Below are 13,054 nucleotides of genomic sequence, written 5' to 3'. Positions count from 1 at the left end.
TGGTGACTGCGCCTGCCTTATCTCTTGCCTCTCCTCCCTCACATTTTCCGCTCCAACAAAGCCAAACACAGCACCGTGGGGGCTTTCACGCTTCTGTGCCTTTGGACACGCTGTTCCTTCTGCCTGGAAGACTGCTGGCCTCCAACCCCGCGCGCCCCCTCCCCCTCCTCAGCGAGGTCCCGTTCATCCCTCAGAACCCAGCCTGGATGTCCTCTCCTCCAGGAAACCCCCCAAGGCCCCATCTCTGTCCCCCGCACCCCTCTCTGTTTTGCTCCTCTGCACTGTAATTACCGGTTTCTCCAAATCTCTCCCCTCCCAGACTCAGGTCACCTCCGGCGCGCGAGTTCTGTGGGCGACTCGCTTTGCGCCCAAAAGCGCCTAGTCCCGAGCTCTGAGGGACAGAGCTTGCACTCAGGCTCAGGCTGGCTCGAAAGGCCCCCGTTTCTGCCCTTCGACTCCCCGTGGGCCCGTGGGGGCCCGCGCTCCAGCATTTTCCCCCAGCGCTTCGGGCGGGCCCCTAAGGCGGCCGCCCAGCCCCTGACATCAGCGGCCGCCGGCGCCCGGGCCGCGCGACTACAAGTCCCGGCACGCCCTGCGGCGGCCGCGCATGCCCAGCGGGCCGGCGTTTGAGTGGCAAGTTGTTTGTTACAGCGAACACCAGCTGCTCTCCGCGCCGGGCGCCGCGCGCTGCTGCTCCGCCAGCGCTGCCGCCCTCGCCCGCCGCCCGCGGCCCCTCGCGGCTTGGCGGGCCTCCCCTTTGTCCGCCCCGGCCCGCCCGGCGCCGAGCTCCCGGTCACCGGGCCGGCTGCCCGCGGCGCTTGGTGCCGGCTGGGCGTGCAGGGGGCGGGGGCCGCGGCTCGCCCCCCGCGGATGAGCTGCCGCGGAGCGCGGGCGGACGATGGAACTCCACATACTGGAGCACCGGCTGCAAGTTGCCAGCGTCGCCAAGGAGAGTATCCCGCTCTTCACCTACGGCCTGATCAAACTTGCCTTCTTGTCCTCCAAGACCAGGTGAGCGCGCGGGGACGCGGCGCCGGCCGGGGAGAGACAAAGAGGCGCACCCGGGCGGCTGTCCTCGCCGCCGCGGCTCGGAAAACAACTTCGAGCCCCGGGGAGCGCCCCCGCCCCGCCCCCGCCGCATCGCTCGTCTTGTGTTTGACAAAGCCACCCAAAATGCCCTCCAACGGGGTCCTTCCCCCCCGACCCTCCCTACAAGATGCACCCCTGCCGCTGTCTCCCCCACCCTAGCCCCCTCCCATCCTCTCCCTGAGATCCAGAGGGCCGGGGAGGCAGCTGTGACGAATCCGCTAATGAATGAATGAACGAACGAATGAATGAATGAAAAACAGGTGTGGAGACGCGGCAGTGTAAGAAACAAACTAACGCCCCCCCATCCCCCAATCCCTCCGTTGGGCCGGCCCCCGTCGCCTGGGCGGGGGAAGGGATTCTGCTGAGCGCGGCTACCCAGAGCAGAAAATCATAAAATCATTAGTGGGTGTTTATCTCAAGGTGCCTACGAGGATTGCGGCCGGCGCGGGCGGCTGGGGGAGGGCAGAGGGGGGCGCTGCGGGTGAGGGTCGCTGTGGTTCTTTCTCCTCTGGGTCCGGGAAGGTTGGGGGGGGCGGCGGGGGGGGCGGTTGCCGAACCGTGGAAGGGGGAGGAGCAGGCGTGTTTATGGCTCTGCCTTGAGGCTGGGCTTGGATGCTGCAGGAGGAAAAATAGTTGAAGGCCTTGGGAGGTTGAAAAAAAAAAAAAAACCAAGTTGGATTTTTCCCACTGCCGGTCAGGGTCTGACTTTTGTGAGCCCCGGTGGGTGCTTGGATTAGGGTGGTGTTTTTTTATGGAGCCCTAGCCCAGTGGAGTGTGAGTGCAAGCTAGCCGCTGTAACTTAAATCCCTTGTTTGTCCACCATTGTGACTGTTGAAAGGGATGAAGTTATTGCTGGCTGGGTTTTCCGGGCGTTGAGGCAGAGGTAATTCTCCTTCTCTGCAAAATGAATGAATAAATTACAGGTCAAGGTTAATGTTAAAATGCAGGGCCCCTAGGCTACCCCCCCTTGGGTGCTGAGTTCAGGGGAGCTCCCGGGATGTGGGGAAATAATTCAGTCCGAGCCTCTTATCTGCCTGTTAAAGTTCTTCCCTGGAAATCTCACTTCGATGTGTGTGTGTGTGAGCGGGCAGCTCAGTCCCGCCATTGTTTGCGAGATGGAATGAGAGCCAGTGGCATCTTGTTTACTTTCTTCTCTGGCTGCTTGCTGGGGTATGGAGGGTTGGAATCCTCACCTTCTCTGGGCCCTGGCTCCTTTGATTGCAAAGGTAATTATTAAACAGGTCATTTGAAAACAAAAGCCAACAGCTCCGATTCTGAACCTCCCCCTCCTCCTTGCCCCCGACCCCAGCCCCATCTGGTTGTTGACACCCACCCATTCTGCATCTACCTGCCCTCTGCTCCCCACCCCCTAGCCTGTCTGGAGATTCCAAGGCTGGAGTTAAGAGAAAATGGCCTTGTTTTTCCAACCCTTGGCCGTCAGCCCCAGGCAGCCCCCTGGCTGATTTCTCGGCTACCATTCAAGCCACCGGGATGATGACTCAGGCTGCTGCTGTGCGGGGCCTGGGTGCTGGGAGGAGGGGGCATTTGGGGGCTTCTTAGAAAGGCAGCAAAGGGCCACTCCCTCTGCCCCTTTCCCTTTACGGAGGGATTGGCCCTCTTCCAGCCCCCAGCCCAGGGTCCAGTTTGGAGGACTCATAGATAGACCTGTCCTGGGGGTGAGCCCCTGCTGACCTGTCTGACCACAGAAACCGCACCCCTCAGTGGGTCCCGCTTCTCCCACTCTTGCAAGAGGCAGCTGGTCTGAGGCCCAGGTGACCAGTCCAGTCTCAAGATGACTCAGAGGTCAAAGGTCACCTCCATGTGTGCAGGGTCTGGCCCTAGAAGGTGCTGAGCACATTTGTCAAATGGCCAAAGGCCTGCCTCCCCAGCACTCTGGGCCAGGACACTGGCTTCAGGTTGTGACTAGCCCCCTCATTGCCTGTGTGACCATGGCAAGGTCCCTTCCCTTCTCCGGCTCTGACTTTGCCCATCTATGATGAAGACAGCACCACTTGGCCCCCTAGGTTTCACAGAGCTGTTGTGTGTGTGTAGCATGGAATGATTGTGGAAATTGGCTTTTCTGCAAGTATAAGGGGTAGTGGGGTGTGGATATATTATTTAAGCAATTTTCAATGATCAGTCATCCAGGTAGAACTTTTGGTCCTTTTTTTGATTTTTCCATCAGTACCTGCCCCCAAGTGGTGGCCCATAGCCCTGTCATTTTTGTCACTGTGCCTTGTTTACAAGTTTTCAGTCACTCCCTGTAGGGGTGAATCCTCGGCATGGCATTTGAGACCCTTTGGGATCTGAAGCCAGAATTCTCATCTTTAGTCACTCTCTGGCAAATACTGTGTGACCCACAATTTACTTCCCTTCACACCTCCCGGCTTTAGTTCTCTCCCTCCCTCCCTCCCTCCCTCCCTCCCTCCCTCCCTCCCTCCCTCCCTCACTGGAACCTCCTCCTCCCACCCCCCAGCAGTAAATTCCTATTCAACCCTCAACATCTAGTGCTATCACCCAAAACTTTCCTGAACCCCTCTTGCCTCCACCCCCAGCAGACTTAGTCACTTCCTCCCTCTCATGTCAACCTGGGTGGAGGCTTGGGGAGGGATGTGGCATCAGTAGATGCCCACTCTGTGTGCGGGTGCAGCTAGGTTCAAGAGATGCTGAGATACCCTGCCTCTTCCTCTTTGAAACCCAGAACCTGGTGGGAAAGGAAGAAGAGGTGATCACAATACAGCAGGGAAGGGAGTACCTAGGGGGTAGCAGCAGGATCTGGGGGACTGCCTGAGGGAGCCTGGGAGGCTTCCTGCAGGAGGTGGCACTGTATCTTAGGGCTTTAAAATAGGATTTAGCCAGATCCTGGTTCAGTATCCTGCATATGCCACGGTACAACTCTGTGAATTAGGTGGAATGAAGGAGTCTGCAATGAAGGAATCTGAGGCTCAAATGTTAAGTGACTCATTCAAGGTCATGCTGTAAGTGGTAGAGCCCAGATTTGAATCAGCATCTTTCTGGCTCAGGCTCAGAGATTTGCTATTACAGGTTCATTGACACCCATATTCAACAGTTATGTCCACCCCCTTGTATTTGCAGCGTACTGTTCTAAAGCTTTAGGAGCACGGGATGGAACCTGTAGATCTTTCTGCATCCCTTCCGCCCTGCCTTTGTGGGCCTTATCTTCTGCCAGGAATGCGTGTCCCTCATCACTTCCCATCTAGACTTACTACTTCCTCCCCTTAACCTTTCCTCACTTCTCAACTTTTTTCCGTAACAGTATATCATTTGCTTGTCTTATTCTCCCACCACCTAGATTATAAACCTTACTTTCAGGAAGCTTTTTGTGCATCTTTTTATCTTTTCCTTCTCTCACCACCCCACTTCCAGTACCAGAGATAATAGAGCTACCACTGATTTTACCATCTGTTCCAAAGAGATGAAGACACTGGGTTTGGAGAAGTAAAGTGGCCTGCTCAAGGTCACACAGCTGGGAAGAAACAGGATTGGGATTTGAACCAGGTCCTTTCTCTGCTGTGCTTAGCACACTGCTTTGTAGGCACTTAGTAACTGCCTATCTGATGGATGTCTGACTCGTGCAGAGTGACCCAGATTCCAGCCAGAGTCTTTTCTGAGTGCCTTGGGGGCTGGAAGAGGCTCGGCAGGCTGAATCACACCTGGAGAAACAAGGCCCAGTGCCCCTGCCCCAACTCTCAGGGTAGCATCTGAGTGTGGCTGGAATAGGGGGCAGAAGGCAGGCTGAGTACACTTATTCGAGGCACAAAGTTGGAGGCGGAGACCCTGGCTGAGCAAAATCAAGGCTACCACAGAGCTTCGCCCTGTGATAGCCTGAGGTTCTGTAGCCTGGCTGAGGGCCCGCCACAGCCCACCCCATCATTCCAGTCTCAGCTCACATGGCTCCTGGCTGAGGGCCCGCCACAGCCCACCCCATCATTCCAGTCTCAGCTCACATGGCTCCTAGCCACAAAGATTATTTGCGTGCATACACACACGCTATAGTGTCTCTAGCCTCAGGCCTTTGTCTCTCTGCCTGGAATGTTGCTCTTTGCCCTACCCCCCTTTTTCACCTGCTCCTTCTTTTAAATTCCATTTTAGCCTCACCTCCTCCAGGAAGTCTTCCCTGAGAGCACAGCTGAGCTCAGATCCTTCCTCTGGTATGATGGGCTTAATCTCAAAAAGATGTAATGTGACCAACCATGGAATATCAGCAGGCTCCTTTGGGCTGCAAATAAGCTGGCCCAGACAATAAGAAGTATGAACTTTGCGCGATGAGGTCATGAATCGGGCTGTTTGAGGGTTGGTAACTTAAAGGCTTGATGATGTCATCAAGGGCCTGGTCTTTCTCTTTGGCTCTGTGGAATGGCTGGGGCAGCTCCAGGCATTATGGGCAGTCACAGGACAGGGTGGCGAGGGAAGCAAAAGGGCTGTTGCCTCCCAGGGTCTATGAGAAAACCTTTCTGGGAACACACCCCCTCATACACAGACTCTCATCTCATTGGTCAGAGCTAGGCACATGAGCATTCCTCCACCAGTCACAGTTACAGGAAATGAGACTATCACGAACTAATCAGGATCCACCACTGCAGCTGGGGCTGGCTGCCTGGAAGCTTGTGGCCTCCGGGAGGTGGGGCTCCCTGGGGACCCCAATTTACTGTCGCAACCCCGGAAGGGAAAACTGGGAATAATTAATAAGTGTACGGTAAAAACAACAATGACAACAATAATAGCTGACACTTATAAAGCATTTACTACATTCCAGGCACTGTTCCAAGCACCATATATCTGTTAGTTCATTTAATCCTCACAGCAACCCTCTAAAGTTGGAGCTGGATTGTCCCCATTTTTCAGATGAGGAAACTGAGGACCTTGAGTGCCCAAGGACACACAGAAGTGGCAGAGCTGAGATTTGAACCCAGGAAGTGTGGTCGTAGAACCTATCCTGAGACCACTCAGCCAGGTCTAAAATCACACCGGTTTGGACACCCACTCCCCAGGGGCCACTAAGCAGAGGTGTCACTGAGAGTCCATGGCAATGAAGTGGGGGCAGGGGTGGGGGCAAGATCATTATCCTGAAATGCAAGTTCAGGTGACAGGAAGCTGCAGCACCATCTTTTTTTGCTTGTGAAATGCTTGTATCCAGAAAGTCCATTTGACTGGCAAGAAAAAGCACCAAAGTGACATGTAGTAAGCACGTGCTCACAGAAATCCACACTGCCCACTTGGGCCAGACCCGCAGTCTGCAAGTCTCGGGTAGAGGCGTTTACAGGAGAAAAGCTCAAAGTTGCAAAAAGTCCATTCAGAGTCCACTGTTTTCTTGAGTGCATGGGGCTGAAGCCACTGTTTGATTGCATTAGGGAAAGACAGGCTGGCAGGGGAGTTAAGACCTGGGACCCGGCACCTGGGGTGGAATCCCAGCACCCCTACATCCTGGCGGTGTGACCTTGGGCAAGATGCTTGACCTCTCTGTGTGCTCAGTTTCTAAAAGAGGTCATAGTGATCATGTCCACTGCCTAGATTGTTGTGAGGACTTAGAGAGACAAACCATGACAAGCACGTCAGATAGAGCCTGGTCTCTACTGTCGACTCCAGTGAGTATCAGCTGAGAGAGAACATGCCCTGTAAGCTGGTCAGTGACAGTCTGTGGAGGCAGAGTTTGAAAAGCCCAGGGTTAGGAGATTTTTCTAAGGCTTCTTATGCGCATACAATCACACTCGGATTTAGGACGTGGCGATTCTGTCACTGCCCTCCAGGTACCTCACCAAGGACGCCAGGCATTTACGGCTCTGAAAGGGGCAGCCAAAATGCTGTAGCATCCCCCAGCTGCAAGCAAGTAAGGCTTCCTAGAAGAGGTGGCACTGTGAGCTGAGTCTGGGTGGAATAGGGAGATGTCAGGAGGTAGAGGTGCTGGGGATGAAAGAAGACAGGCCGGGCAAGGAGCAGGAGGGAGTGGGCACGGATGGAGGAGGTGGGGAAGGCACAGATGGAGGAGGTGGGGCGAGCACAGGGTGAGCCCCAGAGCCAATTCCCACACCCGCCTGGGGTATCCATGACCTGTTGCTGCCCCAGAGAAAGGGGCTGGCTCAGCCCCAGCTCCCAAGCACCAGGTATGGTAAGCACAGAGTTGTCCTTGGCCTGCCCCACATCCGACTGCTTAGCGAGGTCCGCCCCTCCTCGCCCGAGCCCCCTGCTTCTCCAGGCGTCAGTCCTCCTCATCTCCCCACTGAATTATCCAAACAGCTTTGCCACCAGTCCCGTCTGCCTCCAGGACAGTGCAAATGGTTAGCACAGCCAGAGCCCTCTGGACAGGAAGAACCACAGGAGCAAAGGCCCGGAGGCTGGAAAGAGAAAGGTGTACGCAGAGTGCAGGCTGGGACTTGTGGCCCGTGTGACCACAGCTTGGGGTTGGTGCAAATTGGTATGTTTTGTTCATGCAGAAACCCTGCAACGTGCACCTGCTATGTGCGGGGCCCAGTGGAAGACACAAAAGGAGCTTTGGTCCAGTGGGAAGAAAAGGTGTGTTCTCTGCCAAAGGTAGAGGGTGAGAGGCCCAAAGACCCAGAAGGAGGGGACAGCTGGTACTGCGGGGGCTGAGTGGAGGCCCTGTGGCCTCACCAGAGGTGGTGCTGGGGTAGATGTCATGGTTCACTCTGAATCTCTGACTGTATCTCTGCCTTGCTCAAGACCGTTCTCAGACTGCGCCCGGATCCTTATCTGGCACTGTGAATATTCTTTGGTCTGACTTCTGTCCTCTCTGGCTTTGCCCCATCTCTCCACCACACATGCCCTAGTTTTAGAGTAACTGTGGTAGTTTTTAAATACCCCAAATTCTTTGACACTGTTCCCTTCAAAAGCTAGACCTCCCTTGCCTTTAAGTGTGGGGTCTGGATTAGTGACCTTCTTCTAATGAGCAGAAGGGAACAGAAGCAGTGCTGCGAGGCTTCTGGGGCTTAGGGCTTAAAACGATAGCTTCTGCCTGGCACTGCTGTGCTCTGTCTCTCTCTCGCTCTGTGGGAAGCCAGCTGCCATGTTTTAAGGACACTCAAGCGTCCCTGTGGAAAGGCCCACAGTGGAGTGGAACTGAGGCCTCCCACCAACAGCCAGCCTGTGAGTGAGTCACCTTGACAACAGATCCTCCTGCCCCGGGCAAGCCTTCCAATGACCGCGGCCCCAGCTAGCACCTGGGCTGCAACCTCATAAGAAACCCTCAGCCAGAAGTGCCCAGGTGTGCCATGCCCACATTCCTAGCCCATAGGAGCTGTGAGAGATACACAAGTTTGTTGTTTCAAGCGACTAGGTTTTCAGGTAATTTGTTATGCAATGGGTAACTGATATGGTGACTCTGTAATTTATCATCCAAATGGGGACACTTCTGAGAATAACAGGGAGCACTAAAAATAAGTACGCTGGACAACAGGGCAAACCAGAATGTGTGATCGCCCTAGCCAGCTTTCATTCAGCCAGATAGCTCTTGAAGCCACCCTGGGGCTGGGTCAGTGGCTTTCTGGGATCACCTGTGCCTCAGGGTATAGGGTGGGAGAGCTAGTCCCCCTCTGTCCTCACGCCAGGTGCATGTCGAGGCCTCCTCAGGACCAGTGCTCCACTGCACTGACTCATCTTCTGTTGCAAAGGACTGAGCTTGCGCTTGCCGGCCAATGTTTTTCTTATAACAGACCTCCGGTCTGAGGAACCAGCCCTGAATAAACCAGCCTAGTCCCACTGGTGCTGGAGCAGTCAGATTCTGGTTGTCCAAGACCCAGTGCTGCACCTTGGCACAAGCAGACAGGCCTACCAGCATCATCCCCAGCTGCCAGTTCCCCCAAATCTTTAGCTACTCAGTTTGTGGTGAGTGTGTTAAATTACACCTTCTAAGGGGAAGCTCACCTCTGGATGCCTTACACTCTTCCTTGCCTTAATTATAATACATTGGACACACTCTGACCTCTGAGATCTAGGCTTACAAGCTTGGGGTCTTATCTGCCCACCCATGTTCATGGCAGCATCATTCACAATAGCCAAAAGATGGGAGCAACCCAAGTGCCCATAGACAAATGCACGGATAAGCAAAATGTGGTCTGTACATATAACAAAGTATCATCCAGCCTTAAAAAGGAAAGAAAATTGTGACACATGCTACACCATGGATGAGCCTTGAGGACATTATGCTAAGTGAAATAAGCCAGTCACAGAAAGACAAATAGTATTTGATTCCCCTTACATGAGGTACCTAGAGAAGTCGATTCATAGAGACAGAAAGTCGAGTGGTGGTTGCCAGGGGCTGGCGAGGGGGGGTGAGTGGGGACTTGTTATTCAGTGAGTATAGAGTTTCAGTTTTGCAAGATGAAGAGTTCTGGGGATCAGTTACAAAACAATACGAATGCACTTACTACTGAACAGTAAACTTTAAAATGATCAAGATGATAAGTTTGATAGCATGTATGTTTTACGGAAATTTGGGGGACAAAAGAAAAAGGTAGGAGCCTGGCGAGTGTGCAGAACCAAAGGGCAGTGTGGTGGGTGAGTGGATGGCAGTGAGCCACGGCAGCGTGGGCAGCAGAGTCAGACCGAGGGAAAGAGCTGGCACCCAGTGAGACAGCGGCTTAGAGCACGTCATGCATTAACTCATCTAATCCTCACAGTAGCCCTTAGCACGTAGGTACAATTACTGGCCCCGTTTTGCAGATGGGGGAACTGAGACACTGACTTTGCTCAAGATCACAAAACCAACAAGTGAAGAGTAGGGTTGTTTTTTTTTAATAACAGCTTTATTGAGATATAATTCACATACCATACAATTCACCCTCTTCAAGTGTACAGCTCAGTAGCCTCTTGTGTATTCAGAGTTGTGCAGCCATCACCACTGTCTAATTCCAAAACTCGTCCATCGTCACCCCAAAAGAAACCATAAGCAGACATTCCCTAGCCCCTGGCAGCACTAATCTACTTTCTGTCTCTAGGGATTTGCCTGTTCTGGACATTTCTTATCAATGGAATCATACAATATGTGGTTCTTTGTGACTGGCTTCTTTCCCGGAGCATCATGTTTTCAAGGTTCATCTGTGTTGTAGGCTGTGTGTCAATACGTCATTCCTTTTTATGATAAAATAGTATTCCATTGTATTGGATAGACCACATTTTGTTTATTCATCCCTTGATGTATATTTGGATTGTTTCCACATTTTTGTTATCATAAAGATCACTGCTGTGAACATCTGTGTACAAGTGTTGGTGTGAATGTGTGTTTTCATCTCGCTTGGGTAGATCCCTAGGGATGGAATTGCTGGGTCACATGGTAACTCTGTGTTTAACATTTTGAGGACCTGCCAAGCTGTTTCCCACAGAGGCTGCACGTTTGACATACCTGAGGAGTAGGGATTTGAACCCAGGGCCTCTGGCTGCAGAGTCCATGTTCATAAACCACCACACTAGCTTAATGTGGGTAGGAGCCTGGAGTCCCTTACCGGTTGGGTGACCACAGTCTGGGCTACTGAACCTCTGGGAGACTCGGTGTCTTTGTGGGCAAACAGGATTATGGGGAAGGGATAGCCCAGGTTAAGCACCTGGCCACAGCAGGCTTTGCCCGTGGTCTTCCTGGTACAGCGCTCACTGGAACTTGGTGTCACCTAAGCGGGCGCATCAGTGGAGGCAAGGAAGTGTGACGTGTAGGTTCCTGTAGCTCTTGGGGTCCTTGGAGGGCCTGGGCAGCTGTCAGTGGAGAGGGGGCTCCCCAGCTGACCCAGCCTAGGCTGTGGCCACCTGATCTGAGCCTAGGCTGCCGGGAGATATATAGTTCTGGCAGGAAGGGAGTTGGGGGCAGTCAAGTCAGGCCTCCCTCCTCCTGCACAGGCCTCGGACCCTGGTCAGTACAAGGTGCATATGTTCAAGGTAGGGTTAGTTTTCCCTCCAAGGTGGGCCTCCTGCACACTCCCCTGGACTTTCCTCTCCACCCTCAGGGCCTCTCCACCAGGCCTACCTTCCTTGAGCCCCTCCCCACCCCGCGATTTACTCCCTTTCTTGAGCAGGAAAGACAGTGGGTGGAAATTTGTTCTCAAAGTTCAATCTTTTTCCCTCAGAGTTCAAAAGTCACTGAGACAGTGACTGATAGGATGGATTTAGAACAAACAAAGCTTTTAGCCTCGGCGATCTTTCTTGAGAGCCTACTACGTGTCAGGCTGCAGTAGGGTTTTCCATCCTTTTCCCTCACCAGGCTCCATAGGAAGGAGGGCTCCCAGCCGACGGTGGAGTCAGCAGCTCGTAACTCACCCCAATTCACACAGCAGACACCTAGCAGACTGGGGTTCAGGCCTGTGCTAAGGCCCATTTCTCAGGGGGCGTACACACTTGTAAGAGTCAAGAAAACGTGTTTTTAACCCAACGTCCACCACTTACCAGCTCTGTGACCTTGGACAAGTTGTTGAGAGCCTCAAAGGAGGCTCAGTTTCCCCATCTTTAAAATAGGCACCATGCTATCGAGCTCTTTGGGTTCCACTGAAGATTAAGTGGGAAATTTTACATCAAGGGCTTAGGCATCTGACCCACAGTGAGCTGATCATTCATATGAATTCAACGGATATTTTTTGAGGAGCGCAGTGCCCTGGGCTGGACTGCACCCCTTGGCGAAGGGGTAGCTGTGGCCTCTGTCCGCACGGTGCTGATGGTCTGTTCTGCTTTGGAATTGTTGGAGGGGCTGAGCTGGTGGTTGCAGGATGGAATGACTAATTCTGATTTTTATTTGACTAGGGGTGTTTTGTTTTGTTTTTTTAATTGAGTGAGCTGTCGGGACTGACAGACTGGCCCATGGGGCCGGGGATGGGGAGGCTAGCAGCAGAAGAGGAGTCCGCAGGCACGTGGACCCAAGAACCTTTGGCCCACCATAAGGGCAGCTTGTCAGAACCGAGAGTGCTGGTGTCCTTTCAAAGGCATGAGCTCTCCGCTCCCGGCAAGGTCCTGGGAGCCCTTCTCAGATGGTGGCGATCGCGAGACCCCTCAGTGCCCACCTGTACTGCCGGCCTCACTTGGGCACCAGCTGTGTTGTTAAAACGCCCCATAAAAAATCAAACCATTAGAAGGTTACCCTGAGTTAATGCCCCGAGGAGCGCTTGCTCTCAAAAGCCAGGACCCCTGAGTCCTCCTGCAGAATGAAGGTTCTTGCATCACCCCCACCCCTGCCCCGCGCACACACCTCTGTCCCATGAGGGCAGGTGTCCTCCGCAGACTCATCCCTTCACCCACCAAGGGCAGGGACCGGCCAAGGGGGATCCCCATGGGAGCAGTTAGGTGCTTGTGAGATCTGGAAGCCTGTGCCTCCAGCCTCCGAGGGCTTGTCTTCCCCCCCAGGGGGAATCAAGCCCATGGGACAGTGGCTCAGGAAGGCAGAGGCTGCACCGTGGAGAGGGTTCATTCTTGCTCTCTGGGGTTTCCTTACACTTGGCGTGGATTCTTGGCCCTTGAGGCTTCCTTCATCTCCACTAGTTCCGAAGTGTGTCTCGCTACCCATTCTGTGCCACATGCTGGCCCTTTGAGGACTTGGACACCAACCCTGGACTCGTTGTGGACAGCACAGTGGGGAAGACAGCTCTCCAAGATCTTGATTACACTAATCTGGTGAGAGGAAAGTCCTCAAGGCTCGGGGGAGCTCGAGGTACAGGGGAGGAAATACAGTTGAGTCCAGATGGGTCGGGGAGGGCTTCCAGGAGAGGTGACATTGAGCCAGGCTTGAAGCATTGAGGTAGAGAAGGGGCTTCCAAGAAGGAGGTACAGCATGTGCAAAAGCACAGAGCCCTGGCCAGTGTGGCCCATGGTGAGCTGGAGCAGCATGGGAGCTGGAGGGGATGGCCCTGTTAAGGAGGAGAGGGACGGCTCTGTCCAGCCTCCTTGGTCAGGACCTGGTCACTGGTGTAATCCCAGGGCCAAAGAAGGCTCGTGGGAGAGGGGAGGGCAGGGCAGGTAA

At 53.9% G+C, this 13,054-nt stretch overlaps 1 protein-coding gene across 1 annotated transcript in view; it reads left to right on the top strand.

The window, feature by feature from the left end:
* Positions 1 to 772: 772 nt before the first annotated feature.
* CASTOR2 (cytosolic arginine sensor for mTORC1 subunit 2) overlaps positions 773 to 13,054 on the top strand; it is a 59,122-nt gene continuing 46,840 nt past the window's right edge. The window contains exon 1 of the mRNA XM_081255922.1: positions 773 to 1,011. Within this exon, the coding sequence (XP_081112048.1) occupies positions 899 to 1,011 (113 nt within the window). The 5' untranslated portion in view covers positions 773 to 898. The remainder of the gene's footprint in view (positions 1,012 to 13,054) is intronic.

This window comes from Mesoplodon bidens, assembly GCF_964165515.1.
Source record: "Mesoplodon bidens genome assembly, chromosome: 15".
Classification (NCBI taxonomy): domain Eukaryota; kingdom Metazoa; phylum Chordata; class Mammalia; order Artiodactyla; family Ziphiidae; genus Mesoplodon; species Mesoplodon bidens.
Note: the sequence above shows the minus strand (reverse complement) of the source record. Positions and strands in the feature narration are given on the sequence as shown.